Source organism: Zingiber officinale, chromosome 1A (assembly GCF_018446385.1).
Source record: "Zingiber officinale cultivar Zhangliang chromosome 1A, Zo_v1.1, whole genome shotgun sequence".
Lineage (NCBI taxonomy): Eukaryota > Viridiplantae > Streptophyta > Magnoliopsida > Zingiberales > Zingiberaceae > Zingiber > Zingiber officinale.
The window spans coordinates 191838765-191862564 of NC_055987.1; the positions used below are offsets into that span (position 1 = coordinate 191838765).

Sequence of the window (23800 nt, forward strand, 5' to 3'; positions counted from 1 at the left end):
AAAAATTAAGTATGAAATTTACAACTCAATTTCTTAGATATTTGAAATCGGGAATAAAGGTGATGATCGAAAAGTTCATTGAGAATAGAAAGTTTTTTTTTAATTAAAAAGGAGAATTATATTTCATTGATTTAAATTGCAAGTGATGTACAAGTTGTTAGTGTCACGTCAACACTTAAATGGCAATTAATAAAATCTTGACAGGTTGTTAAAACAAATTAATTGCCGACGCCTCATTTTGACGCGTTCCAATTCTTTGAATGATTCCATTCAAAACTTAGATATTTCAATTTGTGATAATATGAACCACAAATCCATTTTGATATGAAAAATATTTAATAATGATACAGCCTGAATTCCAAAATTAATTAATGGATCGTGTAAACGTGAAGCAACGAAGCTAAATGGAGCTTAGTTGTCAAGAAATTAGTCTTCATTTTTATCTCTCAAGTATTTTTTTTTTTGTCATCCAGTCGTTCACAACAAAATCTCAGGAATACATTTTCTTTCGGATTTTGTTGTTCATAACATAATCCTAGACAAAAAGAATGGGTGTTTGACAAACAACAGATCCTTTGATGATGAAATATTTACTTTATATTTTTTGGATGGATTGATCAGATGTGAATTTCAACATATATTCCTACATTTCCAAACTCGGGCAGGAGAGATTTGATCTACTAAATCGAAAACTAGAAAAATATAAATTTAGATACATGTAAATGCTTTTGTTGTGTTTAAGATGATGAAATACCTAGTAATTGCTTATCCAGTTTGTATCGAGTCTATAGACCAGAACTAGAATACTCCCCCATGCTTCTTCGCATTCGCCGGTTGGAGACGATAGTTATCCTCTGGTCCTGAAGCATGTTCATGTTGGGCGCAAGCAATCGGGTGTAACGATCAAAGTACAACAGTTGCTTCATGAGAAGTGCAAATTCACGAGGAAATTTCAGCCCGTATGACTCACTTACTCTTACCTGTAGCAAGCAGATGTGATGAGTGAATGAGTAACAGACATTGTCATTTTAAAATGAATCAAGAATGCGGTCTTTCATAAAGACAAGATAGCATAGGCTATGAGAGGGGGAACAAGCTAACCACATCGAGGAACAATGCATTCATCTGCCTCTCATCAACAATCACATTCGCAGAAATAGCAGCTGCAGATGCATCAGGCGTTCTTGCAGTTGCAACAACAACTTCGGTATCTAGATCCTGCAAGAGATCAAGTAAAACAGTAGCGTAACCCGAGTTCACCAAAGATTAGTAAAAACTAAAACACAAAGGTTCCAGTTTGTTTATTTAACTACTAAATTTCTGGTTCTTCAAATTTACTAGCAGTAGCTGATTCTAAGGTATAATTTTAGAACAATACCGCAAAACTTTTTCAAACTGCAACTGCCACCTATATGTATTTATTTTTCTGTATTTTTAGCTCCCTAGTTTCTATGATGCATCATCCAGATTTAGGTATTATCATTTAGGCACATATACTGAAGCAGCATACCTGTATGGAAGAAAATATTTTCTCCAAGTCTCTAGCAAAGGCACTAACATCTACATTTTTCTCTGTAGCGCCCATTTCAATTAACGAAGTAGCCATAGATTCATAATCTTCATTTGCAAAGGATGCCAAAAAGGCCTCCATGGCTGCCCACGTCTTTGGAGATATACGCCCCACAATTCCTAAACAACAGATACAGTGCTTGATTATTAATAGCATAGACTAAATAGCATTCCTAAAAGAACCAACAAAGTAATAAAGAGCTCGATTGCAAGCACCGGCATGCACTAGAGATAAAGGAAGTGCACTAAGATTTTCCTAAACCTCTCATCAACAAACAAAAACATACCGAAATCAAGAAAACCAATTCGACCATCACGAAGCAACCACAAATTTCCTGCATGCACATCTGCATGGAAGTTGTCACATGCAATCAAGCTTCCAAACCTACAGATCAAGCAGGGAAAAATATATATTACCCTAGTTCTATGCCAAAATTTAAAGACTCGCTGGAATGCTATTATATTGTTACCAGACATTCAGTGCAGTAACTAAAGTCAGTTCAGGATCTGGAACAAGAGATCTTATAGAATCAAGGTCAGTGAGAGGAACCCCATAAAGTCTCTCCATTGTCAACACACGGCGTGTGCTACAATGCCGATAAACAATGGGAGCCTTGGCCTGCCTCTCAAGTCCCATGTTTTCTAAATATCTCCTGAAAGATTCAATATTAGTAGCTTCTTTTCGGAAGTCAACTTCTTCAAGCATCGAGTCCTTTATATCTCTCACAATTCCTACCTAGTAAAAAGATTGTACCATATTAATCCAAAAAAGATGACTTATAACCTTAATCGACAAAATAAAAGTCAGAATGCATGATTTAGATATTTGTTGTCTCAGCTAAAATGAAGTCACAGTTATTATTGACAAAATTCTTAGTGCAATATAGTAGCAAAAATAATTACGATGTGATCAATTTGATAAATGAATTGCACCTAAACTAGATTGATGAATTAACACCCTAATAAAACTGAGCAGAGTAAGTTCTAATTATTTCTATCAGCATAATTTTACATAAAGCTCAATGGCATGATAAAATCCATGTAGCTAATCTCAAATAGTAGCGGATCCATGTAGCATAATATAATTGTACTTGTTGGGTATTCTAGAAGTGAGGGAGTAGTGAGTACTGATTATTAAAAAGCATTCCTTATGGTTACCGTCATTTAATAACAACAAGCATTAATTGACTTAACCTATATGGACAATATGCAAGCATATTTCTTTGTTTCAATTCGAAATACAAGAATGGGTCATATACCAGTGATGTCCGACGAAGTTCTGGGTTTAGGAACTCCAAGATGCGAGCAACAATATAAACAAAATTCAGATCTGCAACTAATATATCTTCGATGCCAGGCTTTAAAACCTTTATCACAACTTCCTGCTGTGAATTTTTTAGCCGGGCACCATGAACCTATAGAATAATACTGTGAATTAAACAAATTTTCCTTACAGAATAATAGCAGAAATCAAGGGCATATGAGCATGTTCACAAACCTGAGCTATAGAAGCTGAGGCTATTGGAACAGGATCAATATACTCATAGATGCTATCTAGTGGTCTCTGCAGCTCCTCGCGCAATATTGCTTCAATCTCATTGAAAGGAATTGCAGGGGCCCGATCAAAACAGTTCTGAAACTCCTGAACATACTCTGTAGGAAACAGTGTTGGAGCAGATGCAATGAACTGCACCATTGAATAATCAAGTGATGCGCTAAAAAACTGAAATTCAACAAAGATTTTGAACATAGGACATCAACAAGGACCCCAACTACTTGATTATATTATAGCAGTGAGCAAGAGACTAGAGCAATTTGCTCAGACGATTTATTGAGGAATAACATCATCATCATCATCAACAAGTTCCTAAACCAGGGAACATGTTGCTGATAAAATCGTTAATGCTACACTTATGCTATGTCAGTGTTTTTGATGGATTCATCAGTTATAAATTTCTCTAGCTCAAGGAAAAAAAACTCTTATCTTTATTCCATGAAGCAAATACTTCATAAACAAGAAACCTTGTCAATGAGTTAAATAGAAAACATATGGGGAATCTGACAAGAAAAATCAATAACTCCCAGTCACATTTGTATTCTTCCCAAACCAACAACTCGCCAAACAAGAAAAAGGAAAAATGGGAAGAGGCCAAGCAAGAAAATCCTATTATTGCCTCTCCAAAATATTCAGTTCCAAAAAAAAAAAAACCAGAGGTCTACAAATCTTAATAATACCTTCTTATGGGAACAAATCAAAATCTATCAAAAATGCAGCAATACTAGTATGGGATACTAACCATAGGCTTCCCAACATGGATAAGACCTGGCGTAAACCTGGAGTTAATGCATGTCAGGCAGCAAATATTGTACAGGCATTTCTTAGGTGAATAAAACTTAAGACTTTTCATCAAAAGCTATGTGGAATTCAATCTTTAGGTAATGGAATGTCACCAAAAGCCATTCTAAGGAGTTTGACTGAATCAAATTAGCTCATTTTGTACCTGTCCCAACTTGATATATGTTGCTCCCAGGCGTTCAAATAGCTTCCTCAGGTAAAGAGGTGAAAGTAATCCGAGCTGCATGTTAGGTGGCAAGCCCGAAGACGCATTTGTTGCCTGCTAAGGTGTAAAGGTGTAGTACTTATTCCAAATATAGTGACTATGAACATACGAAGTAAATTAATAGAACAGCTTCCAAGTTCCAACAACAAACCAATGCCATAAAGAAAATAGTTTTTTTAACAACATTACAACAATAAGCTCAACACAAGATTATATTCATGTCATGTGAACAACTGTACAGTCATTCTAAACTCATTAATATATTATCCAAATTTTACAAGGGTCACATATCCAATGAACATTTTTTTGCATAATGCAAAATCTAAAGTCACAGTGGTTTGAAAGACAAGCATTCTAGTTTGACTTCTGGGATGACACATTTTAGTTATCATCAACTGGAGTTAAATCTTTACTGGTTGCCACTCAAGCATGTTCCTTGTCTATTAAAGAAAATGAACAGGAACTATGATACTAATACTGGTTTAATAAGGGTTTAAGGTTCACAATCATAAAGATGACATATTCTGAAGAAACTCATCAATAGTAGTAAACATAAGATGGAGAATGGATTGGATTGAATAACTGAAACTACATCAAATTCCATGCCTGTTGTGTGTGATTGATTGTATTGTACTAGAGTTAAAATATGCGCTACCTCATGAAAATCTTTCTTAAAATGCATCGTGGTTTATGTGGAATTTACACTCAAAAGAAGCCTCATAAAGACTGTTCAGCTTTGGATATACAAACCAAGTGCAAAAAAATAACATCAACATTCGACATTGAACAAGTACAACTACAAATTATCCAAGAGCAAATGTATCTAGTGATGCCCCTCCTTTTTAGACCTATTTGCGCAGTACGAACCCTTGTGAGATAGGATGACTAAGTAGCACTTCTATCATGAACAGCATGTTTTGCATTCCAAGTTGCTTTGCATCAAATACCACCTACAAACTTGATCTATTTAGAAGTAACACATGTACCTTGGATAAATCAGTAAGCCACTCCCCTCCGACCCCAACAACAGCTTGAATGCCTTGCGCCAGTCTTAATGCGCCTCTAGGCCCTGTGTTAATTGATGTTTGAATGATGTCTTCAACTAGCTTGGGCAATTTTTCCATGCTATCTAAACATGAAGCAATAAACATAGAACAAAATGCATTAGTTTAACAATCAATAAGAATAGCGATGTTCATCTTAGCTTCTTTTGATTTACAAAAGAACATAATTTCACTTTGATCTCATCAACAAACGTTGAAAAATAATCTCAGTCTCCCACCTAAATAACTTAAATGACAAAAATACGAAGAAGATACTGAAAGTAAACTAAGGCAGGTGAAGGAAAATTGTAAAATCGCACACTCTAGTCTTAACACTGACCATTTCAACAATGAGCATAAGTATCATTTTTTATTGATTTTGAACTGACATGATGGTCAACACATACAAAACAGAGATCTCGAAGTTACAATATTCAGTACCTTGGAATCGTGTGGATATATCACTAGCCTGCGAATACCTAGCCAACACCAAGGTTCTTCTCGATGGGCGATTGAAATTCCTCAACCGTACTGAGCGTGTCATCGCAGGTCGCTGCAATGCAATAAGGCATGAAAGGCATAGTTAGTAAGGTCCCGTTAGTTTAGGCTGAAACCGAAGGCAAGGCTATCGATCAAATATTTCATTAGCAAAAACAGGGCCAACGAAGAGAAGACAGACGAAACAAACAAATGGAAGGCAGGCAACGAAGAAGGCAATCGAGGGAGAACCGAGGACCCGAGAGTAGTTGAAAAGCAGGGGGAAGCCGGCGCTAGTCGCGCCCCTGACGGATGAGATCGCCATGGACGCCACCGGCGATGTTCTCCTCGCGGATTTTTCTCTTCCCCTGGCGCGTCAAGGGTTTCATTCGCCAAGAGGTGTGGGGACCGAAGGGCCACGTGTCGTTCCACGGGCTTTGCTTTCCTGAACCAGTGAGTTGGAAACCGCGGACCGGCGGACCGATGGATATTTATTAGCGCTTAGTTTTCACAGTTAACTCTGTTCAACTAACTCAACTGTGATTTCACAGCTAACTCCACCTATTGGAACGACTGACCATTAACTAGATAAGATGGAAAGCAAGATTCGATGTTTAATTATTTGAGATCTTCATAAAATCACAAATAAGATGAAAGAAAAAGACGTGGTTCGAATACAAAGCTCGCTATCAAAAGTAACTTCACCTGCTACTTAAACACACACGCAATTCTGCGCCTTACACGAATAATCTATCTTATCCCAAACAAACAAGGAACAATGAACGAGGTTTCCTTTGGGTTTTGTATTATTCCATTGATCGCTTTACACGAACTAGAACTAGAACTAGAACTAGAACTAGAACTAGTGGTTGATATGAGTGACACGAATAAGAGAATAGAATACACACAAAAAGTCACGGTGTAAATTGACGCGAATCTGGCGGGTGGGGACAGGGGACGAGTAATGTGTACAATGAAACAATTACGCCAAACGCGTCAACAGGTGGGGACAGGGGGCGTGACAAGAAGTACTACTACACAATCAATGTAAATTATCAGAAGAATTCTTTTCGATTATTTATTGAACGAATGGGTAATTGTGAGAACGGTAAATTATGTATTCACATTGAATGCAACATTACTCGATGTTGCGCAAAAGAACTTTTAGATTTTTATAATGATATCATATTATTTATTTTGGACATTAGGTTCTCATAATTTTATTCTCAGACTCTTTTTCAAAAAATCTTATGTTAATGAAGATATTCTATATCTTTTTAAATTTATAATTTTTATCAAATTTTTTCAATATAAGATTTTAATTGAATCTCAATAATTCTTCCTTGAAACGAAGGACCACAATTATTCTTATGATCTGGACCTCCTCGCGAGCATTTGATCATCCTGATATGCTCTGAGTCTCCCCGCAAACATCTGCACCTGTCACCTTGACCTACTCTGAGTCTCTCTGCGAGCATTCGATCATCCTGACCTATTTGTCTCCCCGTGAACATCTAGTCAGCCTGACCTACTCCAAGCCTCCTCACAAACATCCAAGCATTCCCGCGAGTATCCGGTCACCCTGACCTGCTTCAGGGCTTTTTTCAACAAGTATCCGATCATCCTGACATATTCCGAGCCTCTCCGTAAGCAACTAGATCTAGTCAAACTTGACCTGCTTCAAGCCTATCCACGAACATCCGGTCACCCTGACCTACTTATCTCCCCGCAAGTATCCGATCACCCTGACTTGCTCCATACTTTTCCGCAAACATCTGATCACCTTGACTTACTTCGGATTCCCCGCGAACATATGATCATTCTGACCTACTCTGGATCTCCCCGTGAGTATCTGGTCACTCTGACCTGCTCCAGGCCCACCCTTAACTTCGTTCAAGGTCACCGCACATGACATCTGATCTGGATCATAGCTCTAATATCATTTGTTGTACAAAAAGATGTCCATATATATCCATAAAAATATGATATTGTCCACTTTGAGTCTAGACTCTCATGACTTTACTCTTGAATTCTCTTCTAAAAAAAACCTATGTCAATAAAAATATCATACATGCTTTTAACTCCATAACTTTTATCAAATCTTTTCAACATAAAATTTTGATTAAACTCCAACAGACAACTTGGCCTTATTCTACGAAGCTAGCTATCTTCCGAACCATGCCTCACGTTACAGTCCTGACTCCTGAGAGAGAATCACGTCCATGTGATTATGAGTTGGCAACAACAAAGCCTGGCAAACTTAATAAGATACACGGATTACATTGATATAATATTGTCACTAGATCTCCCAAACTGTATTGAAATAAATTCAAATGTATAAATTAACTGGTGCCGTTCTTAAAAATCTACTATATATATGCTTGCGGAAGAGGTCGTGACGTCATCTCGTTACGTTGTACGCTTACGCCCCCCACCTGCTTTTTTGCCTTCTTGCGTGGGTTCAATTTCCACGTTCCTTCCAAGCCTTATCCCCTTTGCTTTTCTCTATATAATTTTCCTCCGCCCTTTGTGTTACTACCACCACGGCTTCTACCCCCAGCATCAAACGCCTCGATCAGAGAAAAGAGGGAGGGAGGGGCTTAGAGTTAAAGATGGGGATGGGATCTCATGATCATGATCGAGGCAGTTCATGGCAGATGGTGAAGATGATGGTGATCGAAGAGTTGCTCAAGGGGCAGGACTCGGCTACTCGCCTGCAAGCCCTGCTGCAGTTTGAGGAGAGCCCTCTGCTGGGGAACTCTTCTGGTGGCAACCCGATGATGGAGTTGGTCGCTGAGGTAATAGAAACCTTCTCAGGAGCAATCACTTTGTTGGGCAAGGAGACAACACCTGAAGCGCCACTTGCTCAGGCCAGTTCTGATGAACAGAAGAGTGAAATCTCCTGTATGAAGAGGAAGATCCAAACACCAAGAAGATCCGGATATAGAAGAAGGTAAAAGAAAGAAAAAAAAAGATCTTTTTTTGTTGATAACTAATTAAAATTCAAGTTCATCTCTCCTGATAACATTGGCCTTGTGGGCATTTGGATCACTCCTGGTCATTGATTGAGGGGGGACATTCGATATCCTCTTGGTTATTGGCTTTAAGGGAATCTCATAATGCAGCATAAATTTGGCTTGTTGTTGAAAGAACAATGACTTGTAACAAACTCCACACTTTTGAAGTTGTTGGGGGGGACAAGAAAGCTTTTCTAGTTATATATATGTGTTTCTTTTTCGTTGGCCTTGTTTAATCAATTCAACTTGTTTCATGTCATCTGCTATTGGCAGATCACATCCATACACATGCAGAACAGTTATTACCAAGGAGATCGAAGATGGCTACACATGGAGAAAGTATGGACAGAAGATCATATACGGTACTACACATCAAAGGTACCAATTCAGTTCCTCTCATGTTTATCTGAACGTTTTATGCTAGAGATAATCAGCTCAGAATGAAAATTCAACGGAGCTCTTTATCTAAATAGAAATTCTATCCAGTTTCATAGAAAAGCCCAAGTCTGAGGAAATTCAAAGAAAATGATGTATTGAAACCAAAATTAAGTTGCAGCCCAGGACCAAAAGAGAACTAAAATCGGATTATATGCTTTTTCCCAGTTAATAGTGAGCAAAAACATTTAGAACACTTAGTACGATGTAGATGGGTTGTATACCTGCGTTGCATGATTTGTCCAAGGGAATTTGAGATGATTCGATCTGCTTTGCAGAAGCTACTACAGATGCTCACACAAGTTTGACAGAGGTTGCCAAGCCACGCGACAAGTCCAGAAGACAGAGGATGCCTCCATGTTCACCATCATCTACATGGGAGAACACACATGCGTGGATTCAACCAAGTTAGCGACGCCTTGGATTATCAGTTTCAATTCAGGAGACACTGCAAATACTCACCAAGAAGCTCCTCTTTCTTCTGCACCACTTCTTCCCCCAATAAAGCTGGAGTGCGATGAAGAAGTGCTAAGCAATCACTCACCTCGCAGTGGCTCAACAGAACTTCTGGTGCTCCCTGACTTCTCAGACTTCGAAGGTTCTGCTCCAGTGGCGCATTTCATGGGGGTTACTTGGGACCAATTGGATGTTACATCAAGCATTCGATCTTCTACCAGCAGCCTAGATATGGAATTTGATCCAGAGACATTCAGGCTTGATGATATGCTGGACTTCAGCGAGGGCTAGTTCATCAATTAGATGGGTTTTAAGCTGCAAGTATAGTGTATATTGAAACTGGCTATTAAGAATGCCATCAAGTATCATTCTGATATGTAGAACCATATATGCTATTTTGAGCTAATTTACAAGAAAGTAGCTATGAATGCATTGGATGTTTTTGAAGTGTCACCTTATAATGCAAGTGTTTCTGAAGTTGAGGAAGCGAACCATAACCATCAACAGAACGCCACCAAAAGGGAGAAGGTACATTGCCAATAAAAGAACTAGAATGCGTACCCAAGTTATAGTCCACAATAGCAACTAAACTGCCAGCAAAATAAGTTGACCTAGCAAAAAACGGAAAAAGGCGTGGTCCAAAATAGCCTGAAACATTGCATGAAATAAACCAGATTCACATCATGCAACTAATCCAGAATTGCTCTATCTATTTAAGTGCCATAAAATACCTCAACTGTCCCACAGGACAGCTCGAAGCCGAAGTATGCTTGACTACATCAAATTGGTACGAACACAGAATTATTTTGTTTTAAAAATTATTAAAACAACGTTCTATCTGTAATTTGATATTTGAAATACTCCTTTGTGCCCCGCCTTAAAATAACTTTAACTAAAATTGTCCCACGAGTACTTTTGATGCAAACTGCTCCACCTTAGAGATATATTATTACGAGGGCACAAACAACTTTGACTTTGAATTAGGTTTGATTAAAATTATACAACCTTACAACAGATCAAAATTACTTTAAAGTCGAGTAAAAAGGGGTATTTTTTAGTATCAAACTAAGGATGAAGAGATATTTTAATAATTTTTAAAAGAGGGGTAGCTTCTTGACCACGTTTGATTTTCTGCCAAATTATTTTGTCTCCCATCTCACCATTATGTCAGCTAAAGGAGGCTTATTCAGAAAGAATCCAGTTAGACTATTGAAGTTATCTAACTTACAGATGAAAACGTGGAGTAAACTTCCTAACAGTGAGCTGGACCCATCAGTTAATGATGCAGGCTTTAATTTTTTTTAAAAAAAAAAATCGTACCAGAAGTCAGATTAAATGTCATGTTCCACCAGTAAATTTTCTGAGCCAATTCGTACTACCTTTCGTGTTTTCTTAGAGAAATAACTGAATCATTCAGATGAAGAAAAAAAGATGCAAAAGATAGACATCCAAAGTGTACCTAACCAAACTTATCACTTCTAGTGACCATCACCTGTGTCTAAAGTTTTCTTTTCAATTGATGAAATTATGGCAAGAATAGAAGCATGAAGAGAAATCCAATAGCTTAATGATCAGACTAAGATAAGACAGGAAATGACTAAAAAAAGAAGGGGATAAGGTAGGTGTTGATCTAAAGAATGAATGAGCGGTTGTTAGTTATACAAGTTAGTTGCTTGATTTCATTATCTTGGAAAGAAAATTTGTTGAAATAAGGTCCCCGTTGTGCTTGGGTTGAATAGGAGCAAATATTCCAGTCAAATCATGTTCTCTAATTATGTAAAGTAGGTCACCATTGTAAAAAAATTAGTTAATACTCTAATCATGTTCTTTGATTGACAGAATACTTAAGTCGACCAAATGCGAGATTCTGACTTCACTTAGTTTGCATTCTTATAAGACTATGCAGAGCTGTAGATCGAACTGAACCATTGACTACAATCCAACACTTTATTCCTTAGTCAAAAGCTTCCTACAAGTCACAAGGCAAGCAAAACCTCTACCTAGTCATTAAGGGTGTTAATTCAGGTGAGTCGGATCGGGTTGGGTCGGGTTGAATTTTTTTTTTAACCCAACCCGAACCCAAATTCAACCTGAAACCCCTAAATCCAAACCTGAACAACCTGAACCCGACCCAGATAACCCGAAACCCAATTCAAAATGACTTTTTTTTTGGCTATTTTTCCTATAATACACATTATCTTGATAATGTTGCCAAAAAGTGTGAACATCAAGGTTACAATCACTCTTAATTACTCACGGCTCATATAGTCAAATCTTCAACCTAGTCAACGCTTTACATTGCCCTCTAGGTCATCTCGCATCAGACACTCAATCTTTCAGATGCATTGAACCCTCCAAGCTTCTCTTAGATGCTCCACATCATCTTTCTTCAATCACCTACGAGCTCACATCGTTATAGGTCATCTTCTCCGATCATCTACGAGCTCACCTTGTTATAACTTTTGATCCCTCAAATGCTACGAACCATCTTTCATTGATCACCATCAAATTCACCTTCTTACAATCTCTGAGTCATTGAACATAGTTCATCCAACTTGACTGCATCAAGTAATTCATATAACTCAACCTCGTCAAGTCACAAGCTCTGAGCTCTACGTGCACACTTTTAAGTCCCTATATACTTGATATACACATCAATACCACAGGCAAACCTAACTTAAAGTTTTGTCAAAGGTCAAAATAAAATAACCTGGTTGAACCAAATCACTTATAGAGTATCATTGAACAATCATAAACAAATAGACTTGGACTCTAATTCATTAAACCCAATATATCATCAAGCTTCTCTCTGAATCCAACTTGTAATTTAACTATTTGATTACTTAAAAGATTGCTACAAGATGTATGCATAGTTTGCCAAATCCAAATAGCCATTTGTTGTGTGATTCTCTCATATCAATGGTTTAAAAACATCATGCTCAAGCTACATATGCAATCATTGAGGTAGAATTTGAAAAGGGGAAATTATATATGGCTACATGTTGTATATGTAGTTTGCATGTGTAGTTTAAAAAAAAAAAAAATGTGGTTCAGTCAAATCAATTGAAACACGACCAAATAACCAAATTTAATAGCTTTTAATTCGTAAGTGTTACAAGTGAATACTTTTGATAAAAATATAATTTTAAAAAAATATATATTTTAATAATGATCATATATGTCTCTGCATATCGCATATCCATTTTGCAATGAGTTGACCACGATACTGCCTACTTACACTTCCTAAAAACTTGCATAGCTTTAGAAGAATGAAAAGTCTTGCAGGGTCGATTACAACCAGATAGACATTCATGATTGAAAAAAAAAAGTGAAGAAAAACACATAAATACCTAAAATTTGATAGGATGATTACTTGTATCATTAATGTACGAGAATCAATATATTTGTTTAATGGATTACAATTTTTCTCATGTGTGTGTCTGCAATGCTAAATTTTGTAATGATAATTTTTTCATAATTTCATAGGATGAATACCTATGCCCTTTAAAAATGCTCAAATTTAGTCACATTTAATTAAGCAAACATACTCTGCAATATGATCATAAGCTAGGAACTTAGAATGAAGCATTATCACTTGGCACCCTGCAAAAATATCAGTAACTGTAGTTGAAAGAATCTTTCCAAAGTAGATATGCTAGAACAAATTGGTTTTAATATTGGTGTGCATGTTTCCTGCATGCCAATTGAAAAGATGCTTGTCAGCATATCCAATATGTCTCATTTTTATATTGACAAGATCCAACACACAAAAAAAACATCTATGTATACTAATAAACCATAACAAGAAGATACGTCTTTTAGTTATTAACATATCCATTTGCTGACAAACTAGGAATTGGAATTTGTCTCGGATGACGGTTAATTTAATTTAATAGAAAAGGGCAAAAAAAAGAGTAAGTTTGTTTGTTCAGGCGTCTTACCAACTAAAATGCATCTCATTTATAGCGAACCATCTTAGACAGAAGACAGTACCTCAGTGGTGAACTCAAGGACGTCGATTTTTGTCAAAATCGCCCGACCGGGCCAGCTTCTCCCACGCGATCCTGGCCGAGAGCTCTCTGAAGGTCCATCTCACACTCTCTACCGCCCAATCCACCACTTAATTCAGAGATACCTCATTGGATCTGGATCTAGGGTTCCGGGGGAGGGATAGGAAAGGAAGAGAATCAAGGGTTTGTAATAGAGCCGTAGCTTCCTCTCCGGCGAGAAGAACAGCAGGCGAGCGGTGGGAATGGTGGAGGGAGGGAGAGAGAGAGAGAAGCATGAGATCGGGTCGGCAATGAGGGCCACTCACCACGGCCATGGGTGTCGCCCGGCGACGACGGCGGTGTTTGATCCATTCCCGCGCCCAGTGACTTGTCCTCCTCTCGCATCCTCTTCGTCACGTGATCGCGATCTGGTATTGAATTGATGGGCCGATTCATACGTGGCCCATTAGACCGGGAGTGTAACATATATACCCAACCGGCATTTCTATTTAAGCCCATTATTTATTAATTTTAGTGATAATTCTATTTTCACCTTGAATTTTGAATTCTTTTCAAAATGCCCCCTGCATTTTTTTAAAGCTGTCAAGATCCAATAAAAAATGAATTGAATTTTATTTCACTTAAATAGATATAAATTGTGATTAAATTAAAAGAAAATGAGGGTTTTAGAGATATGCTTTTATTATTGTTATAATAAACATATATAATTTTTTATAATATTATTGAGTGTTACTTGTATATATATAGACTTGTTTTTAGAGATGTGTTTTTTATTTTTATTGTAATTATAAATAAAAAAACAACAATAAATACTATTTTTATTAGCACGTATCTTGAATTAGTTTTAAGCCGTTTCGGAAAAAATATATATTTTTTTATGAAATCATATTTCAACAAATAAGTAATTTTAAAAAAAAACAAAATTTTCTGATATTTTGAATAATTTAACCCAAATAATCACATGGTAATAAAGTGAAACGACCCCCAAATTATAGTAACTGAAGACAAATGGATGGTCAAATAATTACGTGTCAGGTAAAAGGTGAATACTCTTCTCAATTTATTTTTGATGATAAAAGATGAATACATCTATCTCAAGATAACACAAAGTAAATAAATCATGAATAACTATTAATATTTAGAATTATTATAAAAAAATAGGCTTACCGATGAAAATATCCGTCGGCCTTACGTCGCTATATGGTCATACCGACGGAATAATTTTCGTCGGTATAATATCCGCCGGCCAACATTCCCGACCGAAAACATAATTCCGTCGATATTTTATACTGACGGAAATTTAGTTTCTGTCGGTAATTATACCAACGGAAATTAAACTCCGTCGGTATTGTTTCAACATTACACCTAACCACATAATAGGAAACTCCCGACGGAACTTAAACGTTCCGTCGGGAAATTGCAATAATACCGACGGAAAAGGTTGTTCCGTCTGTAATTATCGACGGAAACGCTTTTTTCGTTGGTGATTACCGACAGAAGAAGCGGTTTCGTCGGTAATTACCGACAAAAGAGCCTTTTCCGTCGGTAATCATCAATGGAAACGCTTTTCCGTCGATATTCCCATCGGTGACCTATCGAAATTAAGTTTCAATAATTACCAACGGAACTATTTCCGTCGGTATTCCGATGGGATATCAAAAAAAATTTGCCAGATTCATTCCATTTACACGCTGTTCTCATATACATTTTCCAAATATATAAACAAACCATCACAATCGATGGTTTCATACAATCCACACAACAAACACAATCCACAGCAAATATAATATACATCAAATATAATCCACACATATATCTATCATATGATAATCACAAACTAATTAAAAAAATCCACAAAAAAATCATATTCTATACAATCCATAACTAACCAAATCTACAGAATATATATTCCATACATATCCATATCTAAAATCGAGTTTACATAATACATACCGAACTAAAATGTAGTTCAAATAATACAAGAACGCGAAATCATAAAAAAAATCCTGTAAAAAGACAAATACAAAATGATGTATAAATAAACAGTTTGCATATATATATGTATTAAGAATTTTATATGAAATAATACCTGAACAAAAGTGAGCAAATGATGTAGTGAAGAGCCAATATGTAAATATGACTGAATGTGACTCCTGAAACATATAGTAATAAAACCTTTAGAAATAAACATGTTATAATATCAAAATAGGCTCACGTTCTATATAATAAATAAAAAACTAAAGTGTAGTTGAACAAACCTCAAAAAAGCTAACGATCACCGTCTGATAGATCTTTAGTTTCCTACGACTCAGAACCCTGTGATGCCTGGGTGAAAGAAGCCACGATCGGCCGCATTTGGGCCATGAGATCTTCATTACTCTTGTCACGTTCAGCTCTCTTCTTCTCCTTATCAGCTCTCCATTGATCCATATCAACCATCCTCTGATCCATTGATTTCAGTTGAGACCGCAGTTCTTGATTTTCAAGTCTTAAAGACTGCATCTCACTAGAAGAAGAGGAACTAACACGCCATACTGGATTCCTCAAACGATCAAATGACACTTTGCCCAGAGAGCCAAGGCCGTAGAGGGTGAAGTTTTTTGTCTTTCCAACGACAATATCATAATAAATCTCATTTAAATCGTCGGTGGATAAAGACTGTGACTCTTCCCCTCTGCTGATGGCTGAGATGCCTAAACCACCCCTTCTGTCATTTGTTGCTGCATAAAAAATAATATAATATCCAATTAGATCTGTATTACTAATTATTAATCAAGATAAAAATGAACAAATGTAATAAAGTTAATTATCTTATATGTAGAATTTGAGATCGAGAATCAACAAATAACTCATCCTTCTTCTTATGGGTCTTCAGAAAAATCTCCATACATGTAGGCTGTCGGGTAAGCTCACGTTCCTACATTCAAAAAATTAGGGGAAAAATTAGTATGCTCAACAATACAAGGTTGGTAATAAATACAAAATTTGTTACAAAGTATAATTTTAAATTATACTCACCAGATCCATGGCATGTTCAACAATAGATCTGGATCCTGACGTATGTTGAGCGGTTCCGGTGCTCGGGTCACCTGGCTCTGTATTCCTATTTGCTTTTGCCTTTTCGGCATTAGCTTGCCACTTTTCTGCAGCCCAGGTGGTCGTCCATGCACTTCATATTGCCTCCGAAACATACGCAGGCCTAGTGCCCTTCTTTCTCATGTAATACATATGATCTCTGTAGATTTTGGCGCAGTAAGTATTCCATGTAGCTTTAAATTGGTCTTCTTGCCCATCCACCCATGTATATCTTTTCTGTAATTATAAGTTAAACATTTAGTTTAAATGATAACTATATTATAGAATGTGAATTAAATATATTAAATTTACTTACCACAAATTCATTATAATAAAATAACTTAATCTCCTGGTCTACATGCCTCCAAGTAGTACCAGACGCGATAACTCGTTCCTTGAATTTTGCAGTGATATATGTGGCAACTCTGTGATGGTTGCTACTTAGAAAAACCTAACGGTTCCACTGTACAAAAATTTTGTACAAAGGTCTGAACCTTTTCCTAGTTATATGTGTTCTTTTAAATTAAACTTGGATCGCCTGCGGACTTAACACGTTTGATCCTAAGTTTAATTTATTTGTTCTTTTATGTTTAAACTTGGATCTCCTGCGGAACTTAACACGTTCGATCCAAATCACCTAGGTCACGAAGACAATTAAATATCTATTTCCAAAATCGGCTTCCAGTACTGCATGGCGAGACACTTGGCCTTCTTGGATATGGGAGTAACCACCACCAACTAGACAAATCCTTTTAAGGAAATTAAATATTTAACCTTCCCATAGTAACCCTAGGTTAACCACTAAAAACAATCAAATCACAAGGAAAAGAAAAAACAAAAGAACACAACTTCGAAAACTAATTCGAAAAAGTAGAATCGCATGCCTCTTGTATTTGGTATTTTTACAAAGAAACAAAACTAACATGATGCGGAAAATAATTATTAGTTATACCTTTCTTTGTGAATAATGACCTCTTGATCTTCTACCGTATTCCTCTTCTAATCTCGGACGTTGTGTGGGTAACGATCTTCCGAGACGATAACCACCTAGCACATTCTTCTCCTTCCTTCAAGTTTCGGCCAAGCACAAAACTTCCAAAGGATGAAGAACTTTTTCCACCAACCAAGCTCCATGGGATGCAAGCTTTCTCTCCTTCTTCTCCAAGCTAAGATCCGGCCACCACTTGATCTCCAAGAAAGATGAGAGGTTCGGCCACACCAAGGAGAGGAGAGACTTTGAAGAAGCCGACCACACCAAGGAAGAAAAGAGGGAGAAAATAGAATAGAGGTTGTGTCTCATAAAAGCACTCAAACCTCCTCTTTTATAATCCTTAGCCTTGGCAAATAAGGAAAATTTAATAAAACCTTCCTTAATTCTTTTGCCATTGAAAAGGAAAATTTTAATTAATTAAAATTAAAATCCTTTTCTTAATGCATATGGCCGATCACATCAAACAAGCAAACTAGGAAATTTTTCGCTAGAAAAATTAAAACTTCCTAATTTACTTTCGGAAAAATTTTAAAATAAAATTTCTCTTTAATAATCCCTTCATGATTGATGCTATAAAAGGAAATTTCTATAATTTTAAAATTTATCTTTTCAACATGTGGATGATTTATAAATAAGGAAAGTTTTTACCAACATTAAAATCAACCTTTTAATCTACAAATAAGGAAAGAGATTTAACTCTTCTCTTAATCTTTTGTAGACTTTTATAAAAGGGAATATTTTAATTTTTAAACTCTATTTTAAATCATGTATTCCACATAAGAAAAATTTTAAAATTAAAATTCCTTTTCTATTTCTAATGGTCGGCCACACATAGGTTGAACCCATGCTTGGGTCGGCTACAATCAATCCCATCTAAACATGGTTTGGCCGACCCTTGCATGGGCTCCAAGCAAAGCTTGGTAAGCCCCTTTTAGATGGGATTGATTGTATAGGTGGGTATAATGCTCTATAATTAAGAGGCTATGATAGGGACCGAGAGGAGGAATTGGTTTTGCTCTCCCGATAAAATTAAGCATCCTGTGTTCGCCCCGAACACACAACTTAATTTTATCAATAATAATTCATTCCACTAGAGAACTATTATTGAACTACCGCACCAATCCCAAATTATATTTTTGGGTTCCTTCTTATTATGAGTGTGTTAGTCTCCCTGTGTTTAAGATAATGAATGTCCACTACTTAAATAAGTTACTGACAACTCACTTAATTAATATCTTAGTCCAAGAGTAATACCACTCAACCTTATTGTCATGTCGGACAAAGTCCACCTGCAGGGTTTAACATGACAATCCTTATAAACTCCTCTTGGGAACATTCTCAACCTAGATTACTAGGACACAGTTTCCTTCTATAATCAACAACACACACTATAAGTGATATCATTTCTTAACTTATCGGGCTTATTAATTTATCAAACTAAATCTCACCCATTGATAAATTAAAGAAATAAATATCAAATATATGTGCTTGTAATTATATTAGGATTAAGAGCACATACTTTCATAATAACTGAGGTCTTTGTTTCTTTATAAAGTCAGTATAAAAAAATGACCTCTAATGGTCCTACTTAATACACTCTAAGTGTACTAGTGTAATTATATAGTTAAGATAAACTAATACCTAATTACACTACGACCTTCCAATGGTTTGTTCCTTTCCATCTTGGTCGTGAGCTACTGTTTATAATTTATAAGGTACTGATAATATGATCCTCTGTGTGTGACACCATACACCATGTTATTTACAATATAAATTAGTTGAACAACTACATTTATCATAAATGTAGACATTTGACTAATGTGATTCTTATTTCTAGATAAATGTTTATACCAAAAGCTAGACTTTTAGTATACATCCTAACAATCTCCCACTTATACTAAAAGACTAAGCTGCTATATCTGCTGTCATACATCTGATTCTCATCCCTTCAACATACTCATCAAAAGCTCTTGCCTTAAGGGCCTTAATGAAAATATCTAAAGGTCATCATCTGATGCAATCTAGGCAGCAACAACTTCTCCTCGTTTATACGATTTCTCGTACTGGGTGGTACTTGCACTCTATTGTGTTTACTTGCCTTATAGACTCATGGTTTCTTCGAGTTTGCTACTGCACCACTATTATTACAATAAATTGTAATAATCTTTGGACAAACCAGAAATCATATCTAAGTCTATCTTGAGGTTATTGAGTCATTCAGCTTTTATGGCTACCTCAGAGGCTTGCCATATACTCAGCTTCTATGGTGGAGTCCAGAAAAATGCCTATGCTTATCAATCTTCCATAGTTATAACTTTACCTCCTAAAGTACAAACAAAATCCCGAGGTTAACTTACTATTGTCCCTATCCGATTGGAAGTCAAAATCCGTGCAACCCACAGGAACCAAATTAACTACCTTGTAAGATAGCATATAATCTCTAGTGCCTCTAAGGTACTTCAATATATGCTTTACTGCAGTCTAATGTCCTTGTCCAGGGTTACTTTGATATTTGCTAACTATGCCCTTGGCAAAACAGATTTCTGATCTCGTGCATAGCATACATTAGGCTTCCGACAGCTGAAGCATAAAGAACTGTCTTCATTTCCTCTATCTCCTTTGATGTATATGTAGACATCTTTTTAGATAAAGTTACTCCATGCTAAAAAGATAAGAAACCTTTCTTGGAGTTTTGCATACTTAAAACGAGCAAGGATTTTTCTGATATATGAAGCTTGGGATAAATAAAATATATTTTTTCTTTCGATCCCTTATTACTTTGATCTCAAAAATATATACATTCTCCCAAGTCCTTTATATTGAATTATTTGGACAACCATACCCTTACTTCTGACAACATTTTGATATTGTTTCTAACTACCAAAAATGTTATCTACGTATAGTACAAGAAATACCACCACGTTTCCATCACATCTTTTGTATACACAAGACTTATCCGTTTACTCAATAAATCCATAGGTCTGGATTGCTTTGATAAACTGGATGTTTCAAGACCTTGAAGCTTTGTATCAGTTCATAGACTGATTGAGCTTGCACACAAGATGCTCTTAGCCCTTTGCAATGAACCCTTCTGGTTGCTTTATATGGATGCTTTCTTTAAGACTTCCATTAAGGAATGCTGTCTTGACATCCACTTACCAAATAGATAAAAGAATCCGGATAGACTTAAGCATGACTACCAGTGAAAAAGTTTCCTTTTTCATCTAGCTTTGCTTTGAAAGTTTCTACCTTCCTATCTATCCCTCTTTTCCTATTATAGACCTTTTTATACCCAAATGTTTTTACACCTTGCTGTCAAATCTCTAAAAAATGGACTCAATTTAGTGAGTGCTTGCCAAACATTTTGATGAAGTAAGTCATGGAAAGCTACTGGAATAAGTCTTTGCATAAATACATGACAGTCATGACTTTTCATTCCAAACATCTTTAATCTATTCATATCCACGCATCGAGCCATATTTGAGGCATAACCATATGGAAATTTGATTTCTTTCAACCAATTACATAAAGCTTGCTTGCCATCTTTGTCCAATGTATAACAAGCCTTTGAAAATCTATTAGTTATTTCATCTTGATGCAACTCTGGTCTATTGACTAGGTCTTTTAATTTCTCGCGTAATTTTGTAATGTCTTTAGTTATTCCAGGCACATTCATCACAGTGTTAAAGATACTATCAAATAAAATTTTCTCAAAATGCATAACATTTAAATTATGTCGAATGAGAAGATACTTCCAATACGGTAACTCCCAAAAAATACTCCTCTTCTTCCAACCACACTTGCACATCCTAACAATATATTTATTTATCTCATCAGAACCAGATTGTGATACTGGTAAAAATCCATAACTATCAATTTGCTCAATGATTTGTTCACCTAAAACATGGAGTGGAGGGGGTTTTCTAACTACAACATTTTTTAAGAAATTTTTCTTATTTCGCCTAAGAGAGTGATCAAGTGGTAAAATTTTACGGTGATTATCAAACCAAGACACCTTCCCACTGTAAGGTAATGAAAATGCTTCAGAATCAGTCATGCAGTGTGGACATGCTAATTTACCAGTCGTGCTCCAACCCGACAACATTAAATATGCTGGAAAATCACTGATCACCCATAATAATGCAGCATACAATCTAAAATTAGTTTTGCTTGCAACATCATAAATCACCGACCCTACATTCCATAATTCATTTAACTCGGCAATCAGAAGTTGTAAGAAAACATCTATTTTCTCTTTGGGATTGGCTGGACTAAGAATAAATACGGCAAGGAACATAAATTCATATTTCATACACATCCATGGCGGTAAATTGTACGGTGTTAATATAATCGGCCAAGATGAATATTGTTGTCCTGACTGTCCAAATGACTGAAATTTATCTGCAGAAAGTCTCAATCTCGCTTTACGTGGTTCCATTGCAAAAGAAGGAAATACAACATCTAGATGTTTCCATGCAGGTGAATCAGAAGGATGACACATTATACCTCCATCGTGTTCATGCTCATGATGCCACGTCATATGGCAAGCTGTAGCAGCAGATGCATACAAACGTTGAAGTCTAGCAGTTAACGGAAAATAATACATCACTTTCCAAGCTATTTTTTTCTTCTTCTGCCCTGGTATGCGAGTACCATGCTTATAACGAGGGTGTGTACAGATTTTGCATTCACGCAGATCATTGTCTTCATTCCAAAATATTATGCAGTTATTTATACAACAATCAATCTTCTCCACAGGCAAACCTAAACCTCTGATCAATTTTTTTGTACTGTAAAAACTATCCGTCATTATATTATCAACAGGAAATAATTCTGACATCAACTGACAAATGTCATCGTAATATCTTTCTTAAAAATGATGTTCTGCTTTCATATTGAATAACCTTGCAGTAGCTGATAATTGAGAATGACCAGAGGGAATGTCTTTCCACACTTTTCTTTCATTAGCCTTCAACATTTCATATAGTTGCTGATATTCAGGTGTTGGTGTTTCATCTATATTGGAATAATCAATTGCAACATTCATCGTATCATGAATCATTGATTGCATTGCAATATCAATATTAATTGATATTTCAGGTGCGGTAACAATTGTCCTAGATGACGAACTACCAGAAGGTCCAATTGGTTAATATAAATAAGGCTCTCCGTGACAGTACCAATTATAGTAATTTGACACAAAACCATTTCTACATATATGCATTTTTACAGTATCCTCATCACGGAAAACTTTATTTTGACATTTTTTATGATTGCATAAACACCGTAACTCAGCACCATTCATACATTCAGGGTGACTTTTAGCAAAGTTCACAAACTGTTCAACTTCAGCAATAAAATCATCTCTGATAAATTCTTTTTCTAATCGATTGTACATTCAAACTTTGTTCATAGACATTTTCACCTTAAAACTAATATATTGAGAACTAAAAATTAACATAGATTAATATACTAACACAAAACAAACAAACAGACTATATTATGTTATAAATTAACCTACTAACATAACATATTTCTAAATTTAATCATGTTAAATGACATACAGTATAGTTAAGTAAATTTTACTTGAAGATGTATAGGTCAACTGGAGAAGAGTAGCAAATGCTACCTGTTTACAAAATAAAAATAATTTAGCTAAAAAATTAAGACAAAAATAATTTTCAAGTTGCTCGCGGCACCAGCAACCAGCTGCCAGCCAGCACAGCCTGCAGGAGGCCGCCGACTGCCGCAGAAGCCCGCAGGCAGCCGCCGGCTAGCGTAGAAGCCCGCTGGCGGTCGAAGGCGAACGCCGCCAGTCGTAGGCAGGCGTAGAAACCCGCTGCGGGCAAGGAAGCCCACTGCGGGCACGCGCCGCCGCTTATGGGCGCAGGATGGCGGCAACTGCTGATCGCCGAAAAAAAAGGAAAAAAAACAAAAACTAACCTGCGATCGGGATCAAGAGAACGAAGAAGCGAGGCTAGGGTTTTTTTAGGGAGAGTTGCCGACGGAATCCGAATTCCGTCGATAGAATTTATTTTTACCGACGGAATAACTCATTACGTGGGTAAAATCCTTGGTTCACCGACGGAATTCAGATTTCCGTCGGTACCACAAGGATTTACCGACGGAATGAGTTATTCCTTCGGTAAAAATAAAGTCTACCAAT

At 36.4% G+C, this 23800-nt stretch overlaps 2 protein-coding genes across 4 annotated transcripts; one reads left to right on the forward strand and one right to left on the reverse strand.

The window, feature by feature from the left end:
• Nucleotides 1-678: 678 nt before the first annotated feature.
• On the reverse strand, nt 679-6099 carry LOC122038906 (uncharacterized aarF domain-containing protein kinase At5g05200, chloroplastic-like). 3 transcript variants are annotated; one of them, XM_042598877.1, is made up of 12 exons: nt 5853-6099; nt 5615-5726; nt 5117-5259; nt 4071-4184; nt 3867-3903; nt 3068-3222; nt 2829-2984; nt 2040-2305; nt 1857-1954; nt 1511-1689; nt 1102-1218; nt 679-980 (listed from the first exon to the last, which is right to left on the reverse strand). In XM_042598877.1, exons 1-12 carry the CDS (start codon nt 5973-5975, stop codon nt 786-788), a joined length of 1695 nt encoding a protein of 564 aa, XP_042454811.1. In that variant the 5' UTR covers nt 5976-6099; the 3' UTR covers nt 679-785. The 3 variants fall into 3 exon arrangements, with proteins under 3 accessions (XP_042454811.1, XP_042454813.1, XP_042454812.1); XM_042598879.1 differs by having other exon boundaries at nt 5910-6096; XM_042598878.1 differs by lacking the exon at nt 3867-3903 and having other exon boundaries at nt 3068-3256; nt 5853-6096.
• Nucleotides 6100-8196: 2097 nt separating this feature from the next.
• On the forward strand, nt 8197-10005 carry LOC122038908 (probable WRKY transcription factor 70). Its single transcript, XM_042598880.1, has 3 exons — nt 8197-8603; nt 8941-9045; nt 9381-10005. The coding sequence occupies exons 1-3, from the start codon at nt 8263-8265 to the stop codon at nt 9847-9849; spliced, it is 915 nt and encodes a 304-aa protein (XP_042454814.1). The 5' UTR covers nt 8197-8262; the 3' UTR covers nt 9850-10005.
• Nucleotides 10006-23800: the final 13795 nt, after the last annotated feature.

What these genes read in the sequence shown, in the direction of transcription:
- LOC122038906 (XM_042598877.1), bottom strand. Translation starts at nt 5,975, where the DNA reads ATGGCGATCTCATCCGTCAGGGGCGCGACTAGCGCCGGCTTCCCCCTG. An exon ending in CCTCAGCTTCTATAGCTCAG is followed by an intron (nt 2,985 to 3,067) that starts GTTTGTGAACAT and finishes ATTATTCTATAG; the next exon opens with GTTCATGGTGCCCGGCTAAA. An exon ending in ATGCATTGTTCCTCGATGTG is followed by an intron (nt 981 to 1,101) that starts GTTAGCTTGTTC and finishes TGCTTGCTACAG; the next exon opens with GTAAGAGTAAGTGAGTCATA.
- LOC122038908 (XM_042598880.1), top strand. Translation starts at nt 8,263, where the DNA reads ATGGGGATGGGATCTCATGATCATGATCGAGGCAGTTCATGGCAGATG. An exon ending in AGATCCGGATATAGAAGAAG is followed by an intron (nt 8,604 to 8,940) that starts GTAAAAGAAAGA and finishes TGCTATTGGCAG; the next exon opens with ATCACATCCATACACATGCA. An exon ending in TACGGTACTACACATCAAAG is followed by an intron (nt 9,046 to 9,380) that starts GTACCAATTCAG and finishes TCTGCTTTGCAG; the next exon opens with AAGCTACTACAGATGCTCAC.